Source organism: Heterodontus francisci, chromosome 15 (assembly GCF_036365525.1).
Source record: "Heterodontus francisci isolate sHetFra1 chromosome 15, sHetFra1.hap1, whole genome shotgun sequence".
Taxonomy (NCBI): domain Eukaryota; kingdom Metazoa; phylum Chordata; class Chondrichthyes; order Heterodontiformes; family Heterodontidae; genus Heterodontus; species Heterodontus francisci.
This window is the reverse complement of record NC_090385.1, coordinates 97853318-97879451: the sequence shown is the minus strand read 5'-3', so window position 1 is coordinate 97879451 and position 26134 is coordinate 97853318. Positions and strand designations below refer to the sequence as shown.

General features: G+C 41.6%; 1 protein-coding gene across 3 annotated transcripts in view; it reads right to left on the bottom strand.

Annotated features, from left to right (window-relative positions):
• The window catches only part of btk (Bruton agammaglobulinemia tyrosine kinase), a 738635-nt gene that overhangs the window by 369918 nt on the left and 342583 nt on the right, over positions 1-26134 (bottom strand). For all 3 annotated transcript variants that reach the window (XM_068047893.1, XM_068047894.1, XM_068047895.1), the window contains exon 4: positions 17582-17663. In XM_068047893.1, coding sequence (XP_067903994.1) covers positions 17582-17663 — 82 coding nt within the window. The remainder of the gene's footprint in view (positions 1-17581; positions 17664-26134) is intronic.

The following is a 26134-nucleotide window of genomic DNA, read 5'->3' as shown; positions in this document are numbered from 1 at the left end:
CACAGATTAACACACTGCTGATTAACAAACAGATTAACACACTGCTGACTATCACACAGATTAACACACTGCTGACTATCACACAGATTAACACACAGCTGACTATCACACAGATTAACACACTACTGACTATCACACAGATTAACACACTGCTGACTATCACACAAATTAACACACTGCTGACTATTACACAGATTAACACACTGCTGATTATCACACAGATTAACACACTGCTGATTAACAAACAGATTAACACACTGCTGACTATCACACAGATTAACACACTGCTGACTATCACACAGATTAACACACAGCTGACTATCACACAGATTAACACACTACTGACTATCACACAGATGCACACACTACTGACTATCACACAGATTAACTCACAGCTGACTATCACACAGATTAACACACTACTGACTATCACACAGATTAACACACAGCTGACTATCACACAGATTAACACACTGCTGACTATCACACAGATTAAAACACTGCTGACTATCACACAGATTAACACACTGCTGACTATCACACAGATTAACACACTGCTGATTAACAAACAGATTAACACACTACTGACTATCACACAGATTAACACACAGCTGACTATCACACAGATTAACACACTGCTGACTATTACACAGATTAACACACTGCTGACTATTACACAGATTAACACACTGCTGACTATCACACAGATTAACACACTGCTGACTAACACACAGATTAACACACTGCTGATTATCACACAGATTAACACACTGCTGACTATCACACAGATTAACACACTGCTGACTATCACACAGATTAACACACTGCTGACTATTACACAGATTAACACACTGCTGACTATTACACAGATTAACACACTGCTGATTATCACACAGATTAACAGACTGCTGACTATCACACAGATTAACACACTGCTGACTATCACACAGATTAACACACTGCTGACTATTACACAGATTAACACACTGCTGATTATCACACAGATTAACACACTGCTGACTATTACACAGATTAACACACTGCTGACTATCACACAGATTAACACACTGCAGACTATTACACAGATTAACACACTGCTGACTATCACACAGATTAACACACTGCTGACTATCACACAGATTAACACACTGCTGACTATTACACAGATTAACACACTGCTGATTATCACACAGATTAACACACTGCTGACTATCACACAGATTAACACACTGCTGACTATCACACAGATTAACACACTGCTGACTATCACACAGATTAACACACTGCTGACTATTACACAGATTAACACACTGCTGACTATCACACAGATTAACACACTGCTGATTATCACACAGATTAACACACTGCTGACTATTACACAGATTAACACACTGCTGACTATCACACAGATTAACACACTGCTGACTATTACACAGATTAACACACTGCTGACTATTACACAGATTAACACACTGCTGATTATCACACAGATTAACACACTGCTGACTATTACACAGATTAAAACACTGCTGACTATCACACAGATTAACACACTGCTGATTATCACACAGATTAACACACTGCTGACTATCACACAGATTAACACACTGCTGACTATTACACAGATTAACACACTGCTGACTATCACACAGATTAACACACTGCTGACTATTACACAGATTAACACACTGCTGACTATCACACAGATTAACACACTGCTGATTATCATACAGATTAACACACTGCTGACTATCACACAGATTAACACACTGCTGACTATTACACAGATTAACACACTGCTGACTATTACACAGATTAACACACTGCTGACTATGACACAGATTAACACACTGCTGATTATCACACAGATTAACACACTGCTGATTATCACACAGATTAACACACTGCTGACTATTACACAGATTAACACACTGCTGACTATCACACAGATTAACACACTACTGACTATCACACAGATTAACACACTGCTGCCTATCACATAGATTAACACACTGCTGACTATTACACAGATTAACACACTGCTGACTATCACACAGATTAACACACTGCTGATTATCACACAGATTAACACACTGCTGACTATCACACAGATTAACACACTGCTGACTATTACAAAGATTAACACACTGCTGACTATTACACAGATTAACACACTGCTGACTGTCACACAGATTAACACACTGCTGACTATCACACAGATTAACACACTACTGACTATCACACAGATTAATACACTGCTGATTATCACACAGATTAACACACTGCTGACCATCACACAGATTAATACACTGCTGATTATCACACAGATTAACACACTGCTGACCATCACACAGATTAACACACTGCTGATTATCACACAGATTAACACACTGCTGACTATTACACAGATTAACACACTGCTGACTATTACACAGATTAACACACTGCTGACTGTCACACAGATTAACACACTGCTGACTATCACACAGATTAATACACTGCTGATTATTACACAGATTAACACACTGCTGACTGTCACACAGATTAACACACTGCTGACTATCACACAGTTTAATACACTGCTGACTATTACACAGATTAACACACTGCTGACTATCACACAGATTAACACACTGCTGACCATCACACAGATTAATACACTGCTGATTATTACACAGATTAACACACTGCTGACTATCACACAGATTAACACACTGCTGATTATCACACAGATTAACACACTACTGACTATCACACAGATTAACACACTGCTGACTATCACACAGATTAACACACTGCTGACTATCACACAGATTAACACACTGCTGACTATTACGCAGATTAACACGCTGCTGATTATCACACAGATTAACACACTGCTGACTATCACACAGATTAACACACTGCTGACTATCACACAGATTAACACACTGCTGACTATTACACAGATTAACACACTGCTGATTATCACACAGATTAACACACTGCTGACTATTACACAGATTAACACACTGCTGATTATCACACAGATTAACACACTGCTGACTATCACACAGATTAACACACTGCTGATTATCACACAGATTAACACACTACTGACTATCACACAGATTAACACACTACTGATTATCACACAGATTAACACACTGCTGATTATCACACAGATTAACACACTGCTGACTATCACACAGATTAACACACTGCTGATTATCACACAGATTAACACACAGCTGACTAACACACAGATTAACACACTGCTGATTATCACACAGATTAACACACTACTGACTATCACACAGATTAACACACTACTGATTATCACACAGATTAACACACTGCTGATTATCACACAGATTAACACACAGCTGACTAACACACAGATTAACACACTGCTGATTATCACACAGATTAACACACTGCTGATTATCACACAGATTAACACACTGCTGATTATCACACAGATTAACACACTACTGACTATCACACAGATTAACACACTGCTGACTAACACACAGATTAACACACTGCTGATTATCACACAGATTAACACACTACTGACTATCACACAGATTAACACACAGCTGATTATCACACAGATTAACACACAGCTGACTAACACACAGATTAACACACTGCTGATTATCACACAGATAAACACACTACTGACTATTACACAGATTAACACACTGCTGATTATCAGACAGATTAACACACTGCTGATTATCACACAGATTAACACGCTGCTGATTATCACACAGATTAACACGCTACTGACTATCACACAGATTAACACACTGCTGACTAACACACAGATTAACACACTGCTGACTATCACACAGATTAACACACTGCTGATTATCACACAGATTAACACACAGCTGACTAACACACAGATTAACACACTGCTGATTATCACACAGATTAACACACTGCTGACTATCACACAGATTAACACACAGCTGACTAACACACAGATTAACACACTGCTGATTATCACACAGATTAACACACTGCTGACTATCACACAGATTAACACACTACTGACTATCACACAGATTAACACACTGCTGATTATCACACAGATTAACACACTGATGATTATCACACAGATTAACACACTGCAGATTATCACACAGATTAACACACTACTGACTATCACACAGATTAACACACTGCTGACTAACACACAGATTAACACACTGCTGATTATCACACAGATTAACACACTGCTGATTATCACACAGATTAACACACTACTGACTATCACACAGATTAACACACTGCTGATTATCACACAGATTAACACACTACTGACTATCACACAGATTAACACACTACTGACTATCACACAGATTAACACACAGCTGATTATCACACAGATTAACACACAGCTGACTAACACACAGATTAACACACTGCTGATTATCGCACAGATTAACACACTACTGACTATCACACAGATTAACACACTGCTGACTAACACACAGATTAACACACTACTGATTATCACACAGATTAACACACTGCTGATTATCACACAGATTAACACACTACTGACTATCACACAGATTAACACACAGCTGATTATCACACAGATTAACACACTGCTGACTATCACACAGATTAACACACTGCTGATTAACAAACAGATTAACACACTACTGACTATCACACAGATTAACACACTGCTGATTATCACACAGATTAACACACTGCTGATTAACAAACAGATTAACACACTACTGACTATCACACAGATTATCACACTGCTGACTATCACACAGATTAACGCACTGCTGACTATCACACAGTTTAACACACTGCTGACTATCACACAGATGAGCACACTACTGACTATCACACAGGTTAACACACTACTGACTATCACACAGATTAACACACTGCTGATTAACAAACAGATTAACACACTGCTGACTATCACACAGATTAACACACTGCTGACTATTACACAGATTAACACACTGCTGACTATCACACAGATTAACACACTGCTGACTATCACACAGATTAACACACTGCTGACTATCACACATATTAACACACTACTGGCTATCACACAGATTAACACACTACTGACTATCACACAGATTAACACACTACTGATTATCACACAGATTAACACACTGCTGATTAACAAACAGATTAACACACTGCTGACTATCACACAGATTAACACACTACTGATTATCACACAGATTAACACACTGCTGATTAACAAACAGATTAACACACTGCTGACTATTACACAGATTAACACACTGCTGACTATCACACAGATTAACACACAGCTGATTATCACACAGATTAACACACTGCTGACTATTACACAGATTAACACACTGCTGACTATTACACAGATTAACACACTGCTGACTATCACACAGATTAACACACTGCTGACTATCACACAGATTAACACACTGCTGACTATTACACAGATTAACACACTGCTGACTATCACACAGATTAACACACTGCTGACTATCACACAGATTAACACACAGCTGACTATCACACAGATTAACACACTGCTGACTATTACGCAGATTAACACACTGCTGATTATCACACAGATTAACACACTGCTGACTATTACACAGATTAACACACTGCTGACTATCACACAGATTAACACACTGCTGACTATTACACAGATTAACACACTGCTGACTATCACACAGATTAACACAATGCTGACAATTACACAGATTAACACACTGCTGATTATCACACAGATTAACACACTGCTGACTATTACACAGATTAACACACTGCTGACTATTACACAGATTAACACACTGCTGATTATCACACAGATTAACACACTGCTGACTATTACACAGATTAACACACTGCTGACTATTACACAGATTAACACACTGCTGATTATCACACAGATTAACACACTACTGACTATCACACAGATTAACACACTACTGACTATCACACAGATTAACACACTGCTGACTATCACACAGATTAACACACTGCTGACTATCACACAGATTAACACACTGCTGACTATCACACAGATTAACACACTGCTGACTATTACGCAGATTAATAAACTGCTGATTATCACACAGATTAACACACTGCTGATTAACAAACAGATTAACACACTACTGACTATCACACAGATTAACACACTGCTGATTAACAAACAGATTAACACACTGCTGACTATCACACAGATTAACACACTGCTGATTAACAAACAGATTAACACACTACTGACTATCACACAGATTAACACACTGCTGATTATCACACAGATTAACACACTGCTGACTATTACACAGATTAACACACTGCTGACTATTACACAGATTAACACACTGCTGACTATCACACAGATTAACACACTGCTGACTATCACACAGATTAACACACTGCTGACTATCACACAGATTAACACACTGCTGACTATCACACAGATTAACACACTGCTGAATATTACGCAGATTAACACACTGCTGATTATCACACAGATTAACACACTGCTGACTATTACACAGATTAACACACTGCTGACTATCACACAGATTAACACACTGCTGACTATTACACAGATTAACACACTGCTGACTATCACACAGATTAACACACTGCTGACTATTACACAGATTAACACACTGCTGATTATCACACAGATTAACACACTGCTGACTATTACACAGATTAACACACTGCTGACTATCACACAGATTAACACACTGCTGACTATTACACAGATTAACACACTGCTGACTATTACACAGATTAACACACTGCTGATTATCACACAGATTAACACACTACTGACTATCACACAGATTAACACACTACTGACTATCACACAGATTAACACACTGCTGACTATCACACAGATTAACACACTGCTGACTATCACACAGATTAACACACTGCTGACTATTACGCAGATTAACACACTGCTGATTATCACACAGATTAACACACTGCTGACTATTACACAGATTAACACACTGCTGACTATCACACAGATTAACACACTGCTGACTATCACACAGATTAACACACTGCTGACTATTACACAGATTAACACACTGCTGATTATCACACAGATTAACACACTGCTGACTATTACACAGATTAACACACTGCTGACTATTACACAGATTAACACACTGCTGACTATCACACAGATTAACACACTGCTGACTATTACACAGATTAACACACTGCTGATTATCACACAGATTAACACACTGCTGACTATTACACAGATTAACACACTGCTGACTATTACACAGATTAACACACTGCTGACTATCACACAGATTAACACACTACTGACTATCACACAGATTAACACACTGCTGACTATCACACAGATTAACACACTGCTGACTATTACACAGATTAACACACTGCAGACTATTACACAGATTAACACACTGCTGACTATCACACATCTTAAGACACTACTGACTATCACACAGATTAACACACTGCTGCCTATCACACAGATTAACACACTGCTGATTATCACACAGATTAACACACTGCTGACTATTACACAGATTAACACACTGCTGACTATTACACAGATTAACACACTGCTGACTATCACACATCTTAAGACACTGCTGCCTATCACACAGATTAACACACTGCTGATTATCACACAGATTAACACACTGCTGACTATTACACAGATTAACACACTGCTGACTATTACACAGATTAACACACTGCTGCCTATCACACAGATTAACACACTGCTGATTATCACACAGATTAACACACTGCTGACTATTACACAGATTAACACACTGCTGACTATTACACAGATTAACACACTGCTGCCTATCACACAGATTAACACACTGCTGATTATCACACAGATTAACACACTGCTGACTATTACACAGATTAACACACTGCTGACTATTACACAGATTAACACACTGCTGACTATTACACATATTAACACACTGCTGACTATTACACAGATTAACACACTGCTGACTGTCACACAGATTAACACACTGCTGACTATTACACAGATTAACACACTGCTGACTGTCACACAGATTAACACACTGCTGACTATTACACAGATTAACACACTGCTGACTATTACACAGATTAACACACTGCTGACTATTACACAGATTAACACACTGCTGACTGTCACACAGATTAACACACTGCTGACTATCACACAGATTAACACACTGCTGATTATCACACAGATTAACACACTGCTGACTATCACACAGATTAACACACTGCTGATTATCACAGAGATTAACACACTGCTGACTATCACACAGATTAACACACTACTGACTATCACACAGATTAACACACTGCTGACTATCACACAGATTAATACACTGCTGATTATCACACAGATTAACACACTGCTGACTATCACACAGATTAACACACTGCTGACTATTACACAGATTAACACACTGCTGACTATTACACAGATTAACACACAGCTGATTATCACACAGATTAACACACTGCTGACTATCACACAGATTAACACACTGCTGATTATCACACAGATTAACACACTGCTGACTATTACACAGATTAACACACTGCTGACTATTACACAGATTAACACACTGCTGATTATCACACAGATTAACACACTGCTGACTATCACACAGATTAACACACTGCTGACTATCACACAGATTAACACACTGCTGACTATTACACAGATTAACACACTGCTGACTATCACACAGATTAACACACTGCTGACTATCACACAGATTAACACACTGCTGACTATTACACAGATTAACACACTGCTGATTATCACACAGATTAACACACTGCTGATTATCACACAGATTAACACACTGCTGACTATCACACAGATTAACACACTGCTGACTATTACACAGATTAACACACTACTGATTATCACACAGATTAACACACTGCTGACTATCACACAGATTAACACACTGCTGATTATCACACAGATTAACACACTGCTGATTATCACACAGATTAACACACTGCTGATTATCACACAGATTAACACACTGCTGATTATCACACAGATTAACACACTGCTGACTATCACACAGATTAACACACTGCTGACTATCACACAGATTAACACACTGCTGATTATCACACAGATTAACACACTGCTGATTATCACACAGATTAACACACTGCTGACTATCACACAGATTAACACACTGCTGACTATCACACAGATTAACACACTGCTGACTATCACACAGATTAACACACTGCTGACTATTACACAGATTAACACACTGCTGACTATTACACAGATTAACACACTGCTGATTATCACACAGATTAACACACTGCTGATTATCACACAGATTAACACACTGCTGATTATCACACAGATTAACACACTGCTGATTATCACACAGATTAACACACTGCTGACTATCACACAGATTAACACACTGCTGATTATCACACAGATTAACACACTGCTGATTATCACACAGATTAACACACTGCTGACTATCACACAGATTAACACACTACTGATTATCACACAGATTAACACACTACTGACTATGACACAGATTAACACACTGCTGATTATCACACAGATTAACACACTGCTGACTATCACACAGATTAACACACTGCTGACTATCACACAGATTAACACACTGCTGACTATCACACAGATTAACACACAGCTGATTATCACACAGATTAACACACAGCTGACTAACACACAGATTAACACACTGCTGATTATCACACAGATTAACACACTACTGACTATTACACAGATTAACACACTACTGACTATCACACAGATTAACACACTGCTGACTAACACACAGATTAACACACTGCTGACTATCACACAGATTAACACACTGCTGATTATCACACAGATTAACACACTGCTTATTATCACACCGATTAACACACGGCTGACTATCACACAGATTAACACACTGCTAACTATCACACAGATTAACACACTGCTGACTATCACACAGATTAACACACTGCTAACTATCACACAGATTAACACACTGCTAACTATCACACAGATTAACACACTGCTGACTATCACACAGATTAACACACTGCTGACTATCACACAGATTAACACACTGCTGACTATCACACAGATGAACACACTGCTGATTATCACACAGATTAACACACTGCTGACTATCACACAGATTAACACACTGCTGACTATCACACAGATTAACACACTACTGATTATCACACAGATTAACACACTACTGACTATGACACAGATTAACACACTGCTGATTATCACACAGATTAACACACTGCTGACTATCACACAGATTAACACACTGCTGACTATCACACAGATTAACACACTGCTGACTATCACACAGATTAACACACAGCTGATTATCACACAGATTAACACACTGCTGATTATCACACAGATTAACACACTGCTGATTATCACACAGATTAACACACTGCTGACTATCACACAGATTAACACACTACTGATTATCACACAGATTAACACACTACTGACTATGACACAGATTAACACACTGCTGATTATCACACAGATTAACACACTGCTGACTATCACACAGATTAACACACTGCTGACTATCACACAGATTAACACACTGCTGACTATCACACAGATTAACACACAGCTGATTATCACACAGATTAACACACAGCTGACTAACACACAGATTAACACACTGCTGATTATCACACAGATTAACACACTACTGACTATTACACAGATTAACACACTACTGACTATCACACAGATTAACACACTGCTGACTAACACACAGATTAACACACTGCTGACTATCACACAGATTAACACACTGCTGATTATCACACAGATTAACACACTGCTTATTATCACACCGATTAACACACGGCTGACTATCACACAGATTAACACACTGCTAACTATCACACAGATTAACACACTGCTGACTATCACACAGATTAACACACTGCTAACTATCACACAGATTAACACACTGCTAACTATCACACAGATTAACACACTGCTGACTATCACACAGATTAACACACTGCTGACTATCACACAGATTAACACACTGCTGACTATCACACAGATGAACACACTGCTGATTATCACACAGATTAACACACTGCTGACTATCACACAGATTAACACACTGCTAACTATCACACAGATTAACACACTGCTGACTATCACACAGATTAACACACTGCTAACTATCACACAGATTAACACACTGCTTATTATCACACAGATTAACACACGGCTGACTATCACACAGATTAACACACTGCTGACTATCACACAGATTAACACACTGCTAACTATCACACAGATTAACACACTGCTAACTATCACACAGATTAACACACTGCTGATTATCACACAGATTAACACACTGCTTATTATCACACAGATTAACACACGGCTGACTATCACACAGATTAACACACTGCTAACTATCACACAGATTAACACACTGCTGACTATCACACAGATTAACACACTGCTAACTATCACACAGATTAACACACTGCTAACTATCACACAGATTAACACACTGCTGACTATCACACAGATTAACACACTGCTGACTATCACACAGATTAACACACTGCTGACTATCACACAGATGAACACACTGCTGATTATCACACAGATTAACACACTGCTGACTATCACACAGATTAACACACTGCTAACTATCACACAGATTAACACACTGCTGACTATCACACAGATTAACACACTGCTAACTATCACACAGATTAACACACTGCTTATTATCACACAGATTAACACACGGCTGACTATCACACAGATTAACACACTGCTGACTATCACACAGATTAACACACTGCTAACTATCACACAGATTAACACACTGCTAACTATCACACAGATTAACACACTGCTGACTATCACACAGATTAACACACTGCTAACTATCACACAGATTAACACACTGCTGACTATCACACAGATTAACACACTGCTAACTATCACACAGATTAACACACAGCTTATTATCACACAGATTAACACACGGCTGACTATCACACAGATTAACACACTGCTGACTATCACACAGATTAACACACTGCTGACTATCACACAGATTAACACACTGCTGACTATCACACAGATGAACACACTGCTGACTATCACACAGATTAACACACTGCTGACTATCACACAGATTACCACACTGCTGACTATCACACAGATTAACACACTGCTGATTATCACACAGATTTACACACTGCTGACTATCACACAGATTTACACACTGCTGACTATCACACAGATTAACACACTGCTGACTATCACACAGATTAACACACTGCTGACTATCACACAGATTAACACACTGCTGACTATCACACAGATTAACACACTGCTGACTATCACACCGATTAACACACTGCTTATTATCACACAGATTAACACACTGCTAACTATCACACAGATTAACACACTGCTGACTGTCACACAGATTAACACACTGCTGATTATCACACAGATTAACACACTGCTGACTATCACACAGATTAACACACTGCTGATTAACAAACAGATTAACACACTGCTGATTATCACACAGATTAACACACTGCTGACTATCACACAGATTAACACACTGCTGACTATCACACAGATTAACACACTGCTGACTATCACACAGATTAACACACTGCTAACTATCACACAGATTAACACACTGCTGACTATCACACAGATTAACACACTGCTGACTATCACACAGATTAACACACTGCTGATTATCACACAGATTAACACACTACTGATTATTACACAGATTAACATACTGCTGATTATCACACAGATTAACACACTGCTGATTATCACACAGATTAACACACTGCTTATTATCACACAGATTAACACACTGCTGATTATCACACAGATTAACACACTGCTGACTATCACACAGATTAACACACTGCTGATTATCACACAGATTAACACACTGCTAACTATCACACAGATTAACACACTGCTGATTATCACACAGATTAACACACTGCTGACTATCACACAGATTAACACACTGCTGACTATCACACAGATTAACACACTGCTGATTATCACACAGATTAACACACTACTGATTATCACACAGATTAACACACTGCTGACTATCACACAGATTAACACACTGCTTATTATCACACAGATTAACACACTGCTGATTATCACACAGATTAACACACTGCTGACTATCACACAGATTAACACGCTGCTGATTATCACACAGATTAACACACTGCTGATTATCACACAGATTAACACACTGCTGACTATCACACAGATTAACACACTGCTGATTATCACACAGATTAACACACTGCTGACTATCACACAGATTAACACACTGCTGATTATCACACAGATTAACACACTGCTAACTATCACACAGATTAACACACTGCTGACTATCACAGATTAACACACTGCTAACTATCACACAGATTAACACACTGCTGACTATCACACAGATTAACACACTGCTAACTATCACACAGATTAACACACTGCTGACTATCACACAGATTAACACACTGCTAACTATCACACAGATTAACACACTGCTTATTATCACACAGATTAACACACGGCTGACTATCACACAGATTAACACACTGCTGACTATCACACAGATTAACACACTGCTGACTATCACACAGATGAACACACTGCTGACTATCACACAGATTAACACACTGCTGACTATCACACAGATTAACACACTGCTGACTATCACACAGATTAAGACACTGCTGATTATCACACAGATTTACACACTGCTGACTATCACACAGATTAACACACTGCTGACTATCACACAGATTAACACACTGCTGACTATCACACAGATTAACACACTGCTGACTATCACACAGATTAACACACTGCTGACTATCACACAGATTAACACACTGCTGACTATCACACCGATTAACACACTGCTTATTATCACACAGATTAACACACTGCTGATTATCACACAGATTAACACACTGCTGACTATCACACAGATTAACACACTGCTGACTGTCACACAGATTAACACACTGCTGATTATCACACAGATTAACACACTGCTGACTATCACACAGATTAACACACTGCTGATTAACAAACAGATTAACACACTGCTGACTATCACACAGATTAACACACTGCTGACTATCACACAGATTAACACACTGCTGACTATCACACAGATTAACACACTGCTGACTATCACACAGATTAACACACTGCTGACTATCACACAGATTAACACACTGCTGACTATCACACAGATTAACACACTGCTGATTATCACACAGATTAACACACTACTGATTATTACACAGATTAACATACTGCTGATTATCACACAGATTAACACACTGCTGATTATCACACAGATTAACACACTGCTTATTATCACACAGATTAACACACTGCTGATTATCACACAGATTAACACACTGCTGACTATCACACAGATTAACACACTGCTGATTATCACACAGATTAACACACTGCTAACTATCACACAGATTAACACACTGCTGATTATCACACAGATTAACACACTGCTGACTATCACACAGATTAACACACTGCTGACTATCACACAGATTAACACACTGCTGATTATCACACAGATTAACACACTACTGATTATCACACAGATTAACACACTGCTGACTATCACACAGATTAACACACTGCTTATTATCACACAGATTAACACACTGCTGATTATCACACAGATTAACACACTGCTGACTATCACACAGATTAACACACTGCTGATTATCACACAGATTAACACACTGCTGATTATCACACAGATTAACACACTGCTGACTATCACACAGATTAACACACTGCTGATTATCACACAGATTAACACACTGCTGATTATCACACAGATTAACACACTGCTGACTATCACACAGATTAACACACTGCTTATTATCACACAGATTAACACACTGCTGACTATCACACAGATTAACACACTGCTTATTATCACACAGATTAACACACTGCTGATTATCACACAGATTAACACACTGCTGACTATCACACAGATTAACACACTGCTGATTATCACACAGATTAACACACTGCTGACTATCACACAGATTAACACACTGCTGATTATCACACAGATTAACACACTGCTGATTATCACACAGATTAACACACTGCTTATTATCACACAGATTATCACACTGCTGACTATCACACAGATTAACACACTGCTGACTATCACACAGATTAACACACTGCTTATTATCACACAGATTAACACACTGCTGACCAGCACACAGATGAACACACTGCTGACTATTACAGAGATTGACACATTGCCAATTATCACAAAGATGAACACAATACGGGCTAGAGTTTCTGCTCCCCCAGGCGTCGGGTTCCATGGCGGGGGCAGGGGGTCCTGAAGATGCCCCTTGGAGAGGGCCACCATGCTCCCCGACGCCGGGAGGGCCTGGCCCGATATTACTGGTGGTGGCGCTGTCTTGTTGAGGCTCTCATGCCGCTTGGCGACGGGACCCCAATTTGAATATTTAAACAAATTAAAATGAATGAATGAACAGCCCTCACTTCGCCACCAGATGTCCCGCTGCGATTAGCAGCCCAGCGACCGGCACTCTCGCACATTCGGATACCTTTCGCGGAAACGAGGCGCCACATTGGTGGACAAGGGGGTGGAAGTAAGTTTCGCAGTGTGGAAGGGGGGGGAGGAGAAACGGGGTCAAATTGACGTCGCGGGTGTAGGGGATGGTTGGAAGGGTTGGAGTTTAAAGTTTGTGCAGTTTGGTGGGGGTGAAGGTCAAATGGACAAGGTTAGATTTTTCTGAGGGAAGGGCAAATAATTAGTTTAATTGTTGATGGGGGTGGTTGTGAGGGGGGGGGGCAGAAGTAATGTCTTTTTATTTACTTTACCTTTAAGTCTTTAAATTTCCCGGTAGGGCTGACAGCCTTTTAAAAATGGCTTCAGTGCCCGCGCACAGGCAGCTGACGCCATTGCTGGGGACGGACAGCCCACTCCTCCCCGTGATCAGCTGGTGGGGGTGCGGCGGGGGGGGTGCAGCTTGCCCCAGCTCTTTAATTGAGCTGCCGAACAGAAGATTGCAGCAGTTTTTTTTCGCCTGCCACCGAAATCAGCAGTGGGCACTAAAAATTCAGCCCTACTTTTTTATATCATTTCTGCCAGACTGACTCTGGTTTCAAGGGATGCTGATGCCTTGTGCCTCTGTGTACCATTGATTGGGTTTGAAATTTTAAAGGGCCAGAGAGCAACTGCAAGTGTTCACAGGGCCGTGGGCTGCCCAGACTGCAGCCTGCTTTCAAAATGTAGTTTTTCCAACCTTTCCCTTTTCCCAGTGTCCCTCCCCGGTGGGGACCAACTTAGTATGATTTAAAACATGAATGTGTCATGGCCCAACACATAACTCCTGCAATCGGTGGACAGGAGTATGAACTGCCAGTACTCAGACTGTTCATAACCTTTTCATGCCCTATTCGACCCTGAGTTTCGATTTCAACCCCATATCCTCTGCATCATCAAATCTCCCCACTTCCACCTCCGTAACATCATCTGTATCTGCTCCTGCCTCAGCTCATCTGCTGCTGAAACCTTCATGCATGCATTTGTTACCTCCAGACTTGACTACTCCAATGCAGTCTTGGTAACCTACCAAGCTCACACCCTCCGTAAACGTGAGCTCATCCAAAACTCTGCTGCCCATGTCCTAACTCACACCTCGTCCCATTCATCCCTGTGCTCACTGACCTACACTGGCTCCCAGTCCAACAATGCCTCGATTTTAAAATTCTCATATTTGCTTTCAAATCTCTCCATGGCCTCGCCCCTTCCCTATCTCTGTAATCTCCTCCAGCTCTACCACTGTCCGAGAGATTTGCAGTCCTATAATCCTGACCTCTTTTGTATCTTTGTCTTTAAATTGTCTACCATTGGTGCCTTGCCTTCAACTGCTAAGGCTCTCAGCTCTGCAACTCCCTCCCTAAACCTTTCCACCAGACCTTTCTCCTTTAAGATGCTCCTTAAATCCCACCACTTTGACCAAGTTTTAGGTCACCTATCCTCATATTTCCTTATGCAGCTCAGTGTCAAATTTTGTCTGATAACGTTCCTGTGAAGCACCTTGGGACGTCTTACTACGTTAAAGGCACTATACAAATGCAAGTTATTGTTGCTGTCAGGCAGGCATAGGCTAAAGTGGCTTCTGTTTGCCCCGTTTCCAAGGACAGCTTTGGGCCATTAGGATTCATAAGCATCCGAAACTTTGAATAGACATCCAATAAACTGCAACCTGGTTTTGTTTTTATATCTGTATCTTGAGGCAACAGCAAAACAGAATTCATCCCTTCCCCCACCCAATGAGTGACAGATTTGCCCTGTAACCTCACAAGTAACTGTTCCTTTCTGATGTTAATCAACCTGAAATGAGGTCAGTTTAGTAATTGGCGGCACGTAACTGCTGTTGAGCTCTTTGATCCACTGCTTCCGCACGTCTTCATTCTTGGCGAACACATAGAGAGGGCCTTCATCGTACACGATCTGTGGAACGGAAAGTCACAGAGTGACTAAAACTTGGTGTCAACAACTCACTAAATCACGAGCATCGCCGGGGTGAGGGGTGGGGCCTCTGTGGATCATGGAGCACCCATCAAGGAGGGTCCCCAATGCCCAGAGCCCACTGGGAGGCCACCAGTCTTTACCTGGATGTGTCCCCAGGCGACGGCGGGCCCTCCCAAAACAGGCAAAGTGCCCACAAGGGCAGGAAGTTGCCCATAATTGACCACATAAGTGACTCAATTAGCCGCCCAGTGGGTGTACGTGCCACCAAGGTTCCCGCCGCTGGCAACAAGCCATAGTGACGGGAAGACGTCCGGCTCCCCTTCAGACTCCTTCCTCTGTCATATGGCTAGCCCTCCCACCTCCCAGCCCATTTCCAATGAGCCGGGAAAATTAGGCCCTTAGAGTCATATGGCACAGAAGGAGGCCATTCAGCCATTGAGTCCATGCCGGCTCCCTGTAGAGCAATCCAATCTGTCCTACTCTCCCACTCTATCCCCAGAGCCCTGCATGTTTATTTCCCTCAAGTGCCTATCCAATTTCCTTTTGAAATCATTGATTCTTTCCACTTCTACCACCCTCATAGGCAGCGAGTTCCAGGTCATTACGATGGGCTGTTTAAAAAAGTTTTTCCTCACATCCCCCTTGCATCTCTTGCCCAAAACCTTAAATCTGTGTCCCCTAGTCCTCGTACCATCAGCTAATGGGAACAGCTTTGCTTTGTCTACCCTATCCAAACCTGCCATAATCTTGTACATTTCTACCAAGTCTCCCCTCAATCTCCTTTGCTTCCAAGAACAACACAGGCTTTTCCAACCTAACCTTGTAGTAAACTCCCTCATCCCTGAAACCATTCTGGTAAATCTCCTCTGCAACCTCTCAAGTACCCTCACATCCTTCCTAAACTGTAGTGACCAGATCTGGACACCATACTCTAGTTGTGGCCTAATCAGAGCTTTATAAAGGTTCACCATAACTTCCTTGCTTTTGTACTCAATGCCTCTATTTATGAAGCCCAAGATCCCATATGTTTTATGAACCACTCTCTCAAAATGTCCTGCCACCTTCAAAGATCTTTGCACATGCACCCCCAGGTCCCTCTGCTCCTGCACACTCTTTAGAACTGTGCCATTGAGTACATATCGCCTCTGCCTATTCCTTCTGCCAAAATGCATCATCTCACATTCTCTGTATTCAATTCCATCTGCCACTTGCCTACCCATTATGCTAGCCTATCTATGTCCTGTTACAGTCGAATGGTATTATCCTCACTGTTTGCCAGTCCTCCAAGTTTGGTACCATCGGCACATTTTGAAATTTTACTCTGTATTCCAATATCCAAGTCATTTATAAATATCAAAAAAGTGGTGGCCTTTGTCTACCAACCTCCAGTCTGATAAATAACCATTTACCACGATTCACTGTTTTTTGTCCTTAAGCCAAATTTTTATCCAAGCTGACACTCGCCCTCCTATTCCATGAGCCTCAATTTTGTTAACTATTGTTAGCCAACTTGCTTTGCTGAATGATAATTTTCTTTAATCCACTGACTGGTTATCTGAATTTTTTTTGGAAGAAATTTTAAAAAGGGCAGATAAGAAAAGATGACTTTGCTGGCAGCTTAGGATGGCCACTTAGTTTGCAACACTGTATCCTACATTGCAAGGCCTGTGAGAAGGGAGATGAAATGGCTGCTCATATCCCAGCAAGAACCAAGACCCAGGAATTTTAAGGGAACTACTTGTTCTTTTTCTTTTAGCCAGAAGAAATACTGCCAACTGCCATGTTTGAATCATTGAGTGACTGTCATGTGGCAAGCCCCTCCCCATCTGTGATTTTAAGCATCTGTCTTTCTGCAGCAGAGAGAAGAGAAGCTTCTGGATTGTGACACATGCAGACCTAAGAGGGTCTCTCTCTCTCTCTACATTTCAGCTTACAAGCTTCGAATTCTGCCTGTCGCACACTCTGGCTACAATCAGAAAGCCTGCTGGAGGAAATCATCCACACTGTAGTCTCCAAGAGACCCACCGAACCAGTCATCTACCTCTTCAAACTAAAAGCCGCAGGACCACTAAATTCAGCTGGAAGCCAGCCAAATCACCAAACCCCACAGACCTTATACCCCGTTTTTATGGACTCCAACTCAAATAATCTACCTTTCCCCACTCTGTAACCTATTTGTGTGTGTATAAACCTCTAGTGTGTGTGTGCGTGTGTGTGAGTGAAAGTTGGTGCATGGTTTATTATTTTCATTAGTTTGGTTTAAGTACAATAAAGTTAACCTCTTTCTTTGTTAAGGAAAAAAAAGACTTACAGTGACATCACGGGAAATCTGCAAGGTGCTTGGTTGGGTAAGTAACAGCTGTTAGTCAATTTAAATAGCTTAAACAAAATAAGGGGAAAGTTGCTTTTTTAAAAAAAACGCAAGTGATAAAGTGAGTACAACTAAAGTGTGTTTTTTTTTAATTAGTGTAATTTAGATTGTAGTGGGTAGTGTTTGGAGTAGAACAAGGCCCCTAGAGTAATTAATATTTTTTAATTAAGGGAGTAACTAATTAATCTAAAGGTAAGTCATGGCAGGAGAGTTTTCACCCATGATCTGCTCCTCCTGCGCTATGTGGGAAATCAGGGACGCTTCCAGTGTCCCTGATGACCATGAGTGCAGGAAGTGTATCCATCTGCAGCTACTGGCTACCCGCATTACGGAGCTGGAGCTGTGGGTGGATTCACTGTGGAGCATCCGCGATGCTGAGGACGTCGTGGACAGCACGTTTAGTGAGGTGGTCACACCGTAGGTAATGGCTGCTCAGGCAGAAAAGGGATGGGTGACCACCAGGAGGAGTAGTAGGCACAGGCAGGTAGTGCAGGAGTTCACTGTGGCCATCCCCCTCTCAAACAGATATACTGCTTTGGATACTGTTGGGGGTGCTGGCCTCCCCGGGGAAAGCAGCAACAGCCAAGGTTGCGGCAGCATGGATGGCTCTGCTGCACAGCAGGAGAGGAAAAGGAGTGGAAGAGCTATAGTGATAGGGGATTCTATCGTAAGGGGTACAGATAGGCGTTTCTGTGGCCGCAAACGTGACTCCAGGATGGTATGCTGCCTCCCTGGTGCTAGGGTCAAGGATGTCACGGAGCAGCTGCAGGACATTCTGAAGGGGGAGGGGGAGCAGTCAGAGGTCGTGGTATACATTGGTACCAACAACATAGGTAAAAAGAGGGATGAGGTCCTGCAACAAGAATTTAGGGAGCTAGGTAGCAGATTAAAAAGCTTCTGGCAAAGGTGGGACCTGTACAAGTTGAACGGGTTGCACCTGAACCAGAACGGGACCAACATCCTTGCTGGGAGGTTTGCTAGTGCTGTTGTAGAGGGGGTGGGGGGGGGTTGTTAAACAGATTTGGCAGGGGAATGTGATACAGAGTGGAAGCACAGTAGGGGGTGATGCACAGTCAAATATAGAAGAGAAACTGAGTCAGTCTGGAAGGCTGAGCAAATATAGACCTGTTAAGGCACAACCGAAAAATGCAAGGCTGGACTGCATCTATTTTAATGCAAGGAGTCTTACTAGTAAGGCAGATGAATTGAGCGCATTGATTAACACATTGATATGTGTTATGGGAATATGATATTATTGCTATCACAGAGACATGGTTGAGGGAGGAGCAGGACTGGCAGCTCAATATTCCAGGGTATAGAATCTTCAGATGTGACAGGGGAGCGTTTAAAAGATGGGGTGGCATTGTACTGTTGATCAAGGAGTCAATTACTGCAGTAAGGAGGGATGATATCTTAGAAGGTTCCTCAAATGAGGCCATATGGGTAGAACTTAAAAACAAAAAATGGCAAACACTTTGCTGGGAGTGAACTATAGGCCTCCAAACAGTCAGAGAGAGATAGAGGAGCAGATATGCAGGCAAATCTCAGAGTGGTATAAAAATAATAGGGTAATAATAGTAGGGGATTTCAACTTACCTAATATCAACTGGGATAGTCTGAGTGTAAAAGGCTTAAAGGGGGCGGAATTCTTAAAATGCATACAGGAGAGCTTTTTGAGCCAGTACGTAGAAAGTCCTACAAGAGAAGGGGCAGTACTGGCAGTAGGGAATGAAGCTGGACAAGTGCCAGTGGGGGAGCATGTTGGGGATAGTAAGATTTAAGGTAGTTATGGAAAAGGACAAAGACGGGCTGGAAATAAAGGTACTGAATAGGGGGAAGGACAATTTCATTATGACAAAACAGGATCTGGCCAAAGTGGACTGGGAGCAGCTACTTGTAGGAAAATCTACATCAGGCTAGTGGGAGTCATTCAAAGAGGAAATTGTGACGGTTCAGAGCCAACATGTACCCGTTAAGGTGAAGGGTAGGACCAACAAGTCCAGGGAACCCTGGATGTCAAGGGATATAGAGGATTGGATCAGGGAAAAAAAAGAGGCTTATGGCAGATTTGGAGCGCTGAAAACAGCAGAGACCCTAGAGGAGTATAGAAAGTGTAGGGGGGTACTTAAAAAAGTAATTAGGAGAGCAAAGAGGGGACATGAAAAAACACTGGCAGGCAAGATAAAGGAAAATCCTAAGGCGTTTTATAAGTATATTAAGGGCAAGCAGATAACCAGGGAAAGAGTGGAGTCCATTAGGGACCAAAGTGGCAATCTGTGTGTGGAGCGGAGGACATAGGTGAGGTTTTAACTGATTACTTTTCATCTGTGTTCACTATGGAGAAGGACGATATAGGTGAAGAGATCAGGGAGGGGATTGTGATATACTTGAACATATTAGCATTGAAAGGGAGGAAGTATTAGTTGTTTTAGCGGGCTTAAAAGTGGACAAATCCCCAGGCCCAGATGAGATGTATCCCAGGCTGTTATGTGAGGCAAGGGAGGAGATAGCAGGGGCTCTGACACAAATTTTCAAATCCTGTCTGGCCACAGGAGAGGTACCAGAGGACTGGATGACAGCGAATGTGGTGCCATTATCCAAGAAGGGTAGCAGGGATAAACCGGTTGATTACAGGCCAGTGAGTCTAACATCTATGGTTGGGAAACTATTGGAAAAAATTCTGAGGGACAGGATTAATCTCCAGTTGGAGAGGCAGGGATTAATCAGGGATAGTCAGCATGGCTTTGTCAGGGGGAGGTCGTGTCTAACTAACTTGATTGAATTTTTTGAGGTGATGACTAGATACGTAGATGAGGGTAAAGCAGTTGATGTAGTCTACATGGACTTTAGTAAGGCTTTTGATAAGGTCCCACATGGGAGATTGGTTAAGAAGGTAAGAACCCATGGGATCCAGGGCAATTTGGCAAATTGGATCCAAAGTTGGCTTCGGGGAAGGAGGCAGAGGGTAATTGCGATTGGAAGCCTGTTACCAGTGGTGTAACGCACAGGGATCGGTGTTGGGACCCTTGCTGTTTATAGTGTACATTAATGATTTAAACATGAATATAGGAGGTATAAGTTTGCAGATGTACAGAAAGTACAGAGGGACCTTGGTGTACTTGTCCATAGATCACTGAAGGCAGCAGCTCAGGTAGATAAGGTGGTTAGGAAGGCATCTGGGATACTTGCCTTTATCAGCCGAGGCATAGAATAAAAGAGCAGGGAGGTTATGATGGAGCTGTATAAAACGCTAGTTAGGCCACAGCTGGTGTACTGTGTACAGTTCTGGTCACCACACTACAGGAAGGATGTGATTGCATTGGAGAGGGTGCAGAGGAGATTCACCAGGATGTTGCCTGGGCTGGAGAATTTCAGCTATGAAGAGAGACTGAAAAGGGTAGGGTTGTTTTCCTTAGAGCAGAGAAGGCTGAGGGAGGACCTGATTGAGGGATACAAAATTATGAGGGGCATTGATAGGTTAGATAGGAAGAAACTTTTCCCCTTCGCGGAGATTTCAATAACCAGGGGGCATAGATTTCGGGTAAGGGGCAGGAGGTTTAGAGGGGATTTGAGGAACTATTTTTTCACCAAGAGGGTGGTTGGAATCTGGAACGCACTGCCTGAAGAGGTGGTAGAGGCAGGAACCCTCACAATGTTTAAGAAGTATTTAGATGAGCACTTGAAACGCCATAGCATACAAGACTACAGGCCAAGTGCTGGAAAATGCGATTAGAATAGTTAGGTGCTCGATGGCTGGCACGGACACAATGGGCCGAAGGGCCTGTTTCTGTGTTGTATAACTCTATGACTCTATGACTCAAGAAAGCCTGTCCAATTGGTTCTTGTTATGATCATAGCTAGTAAATAATCAAACACCTGCTGAACTGGCCAGTAATTTAAGTTCTTTAAGTTTTTAAGTCCTTTAAGAAAGAATTAAACCTGTTGTGGTGATACAAGGAGAGGGAAAAGAGGGAAGCCCTTCGACCCCTCATATGTGACCGTAACACCAACCATTTATGTAGTAATTTGAGGAGAAATTTGTTCACTCAGAGGATTGTGAATCTTTGAAATTCTCCAACCCAAAGGGTTGTGGATGCTCCATCATTGAGCATACTCAAGACTGAAATGGATTTTTGGTTCTTCAGGGAATCAAGGGATATTATTTGCTGGCAGGATAGTGGAGTGACGCAGAAGATCAACTATGATTGCATTGAATGGTGAAGCAGGCTCGAGGGACCTTATGGCCTACTCCTGCTCCTATTTCTTATGTTCTTACTTTCTTAGAATCAAGTACCACAACCGACTTTATCCTCAAACCCCTCTGCCCAATCGTTTTCAGGAACTGAGATTCTACTCAACCCCCTGCTCCCTTCCCACTGCAAATGGCATGAAGGGAAGGTGATTCTAAGATTAGGGCCAGGATCCCCTCAGTTGTCAGGGATTGCCCTGCCCCAGCTTTCAATTGCCATAGCACCTGCCAGGCCAGTGAATCGTGGAAGTGGGCCCCACCAAAGGTTTGTGCACCACGTCACAATTTCATCTCTCAGGAGCTGGGATACAATGGGGAGGAAGAGTTTTATCGGGCCTTCATCAGATCACATCTGGTAATGGGCCCCACCAAGGAAGTGTGCCCCATGCCATGATCCTGGCCTTGATGTTCTCAGAATAGGGATAGGGCCATGCTGGTCACTCTGCACAGACCAACAGGTGCCCTGAAAGTCTGCAGCATCATGACTTCATTCCCACTTACACGCTCCACCAGGACAAGAGACAGAAAAGCTCCTCAGTCACACTTAAAACGTGTTCAATCCGTGACCCCGGGTAATCAGCCAGAAACACAAGATGGCCATTGCATTAGATGTAACTCCCGCGCCAACTGACAAACAGGAGGAGGCCATTCATCCCTTCAGGTCTGATCCACCATTCACTTAGATCATGGCTGATTTGTACCTCAAATCCATTTGTTCCATATCTCTCGATATCCTTACTCAACAATAAATCTATCATCTCAGTCTTAACAGATTAAGCCAGTTGCCTATACTGGACACAAGGTACAGGTCTGGGATAGTGAGATAGTCCCTTACATCGGAAACCAGGGTGAGGGTAGTGAGCCAGTCCCTTACACTAGAAACCAGGTGGGGATAGCGAGACAGTCCCTTGTAATGAGGAGCTGCCACCAATGTAATGAGTTCTTTTTATGTTGTCTGATGTAACATAAATGAGATGCGTGGAGTCTAGTTTGCTGAAGATTTCAAACAGGTTTATTACAGCCAACTATTATATACAGTACAGAGCTAACTATTTACAGAACCTGCCTCTGGGTGTTACAGTTGCAGAGTGACTCTGACTCTGGGGCACATGACTGCGTACTGGTACTTAGCTCATTAGCATACTAAAATCTTAAAGGAACATCACTGTTAAAGGCAATCACTCCTTACACTGGAAACCAGGGTGGGGATAGTGAGACAGTCCCTCATATTGGAAACCAGGGTATATCAATAATCTCCTCCAGCCTTATAACCTTCTGAGATATCTGTTGATATCCACCTAATTCTGACCTCTTAAACATTCCTGATTTTAATTCCTGCACCGTTCGTGTCCCTGCCTTCAGCTGCCTAAGTTCTGTGCTCTGGAATTCCCTCCCTACACCTCTCTGTCTCTCTACCTCTCTTTTCTCCTTTATGATGCTCCTTAAAACCTCTTGGACTAAGTTTTTGGCCATCTCCATTTATATCTCCTTAAATGGCTTGGTATCAAATTTTGCTTTATAATGCTCCTGTGAAGGGCCTTGGACCTTTTATTATGCTAAAGGCGCTATATAAATACAAGTTGTTTTTGTTGTTGTTCCGTGGTTCACTACAGCTTTAACTAAAAGCCTGTCGTGTGGAATTTTATCCAGTGCCTTCTGGAGGACTTAAGTACACTAAGGCTTTTAAGATGTTCAAGATAAGTGGGGAAAGATGTTTTGCATTTTGTGGAGAGTCACGATGAGGGGTCATCTAATCGAACAGAGTGAGGAGAGATGTTGGGAGAAATGTTCCTATCTAATGGTTGTTGCAGTATGAAGTGCTGGAAGTGG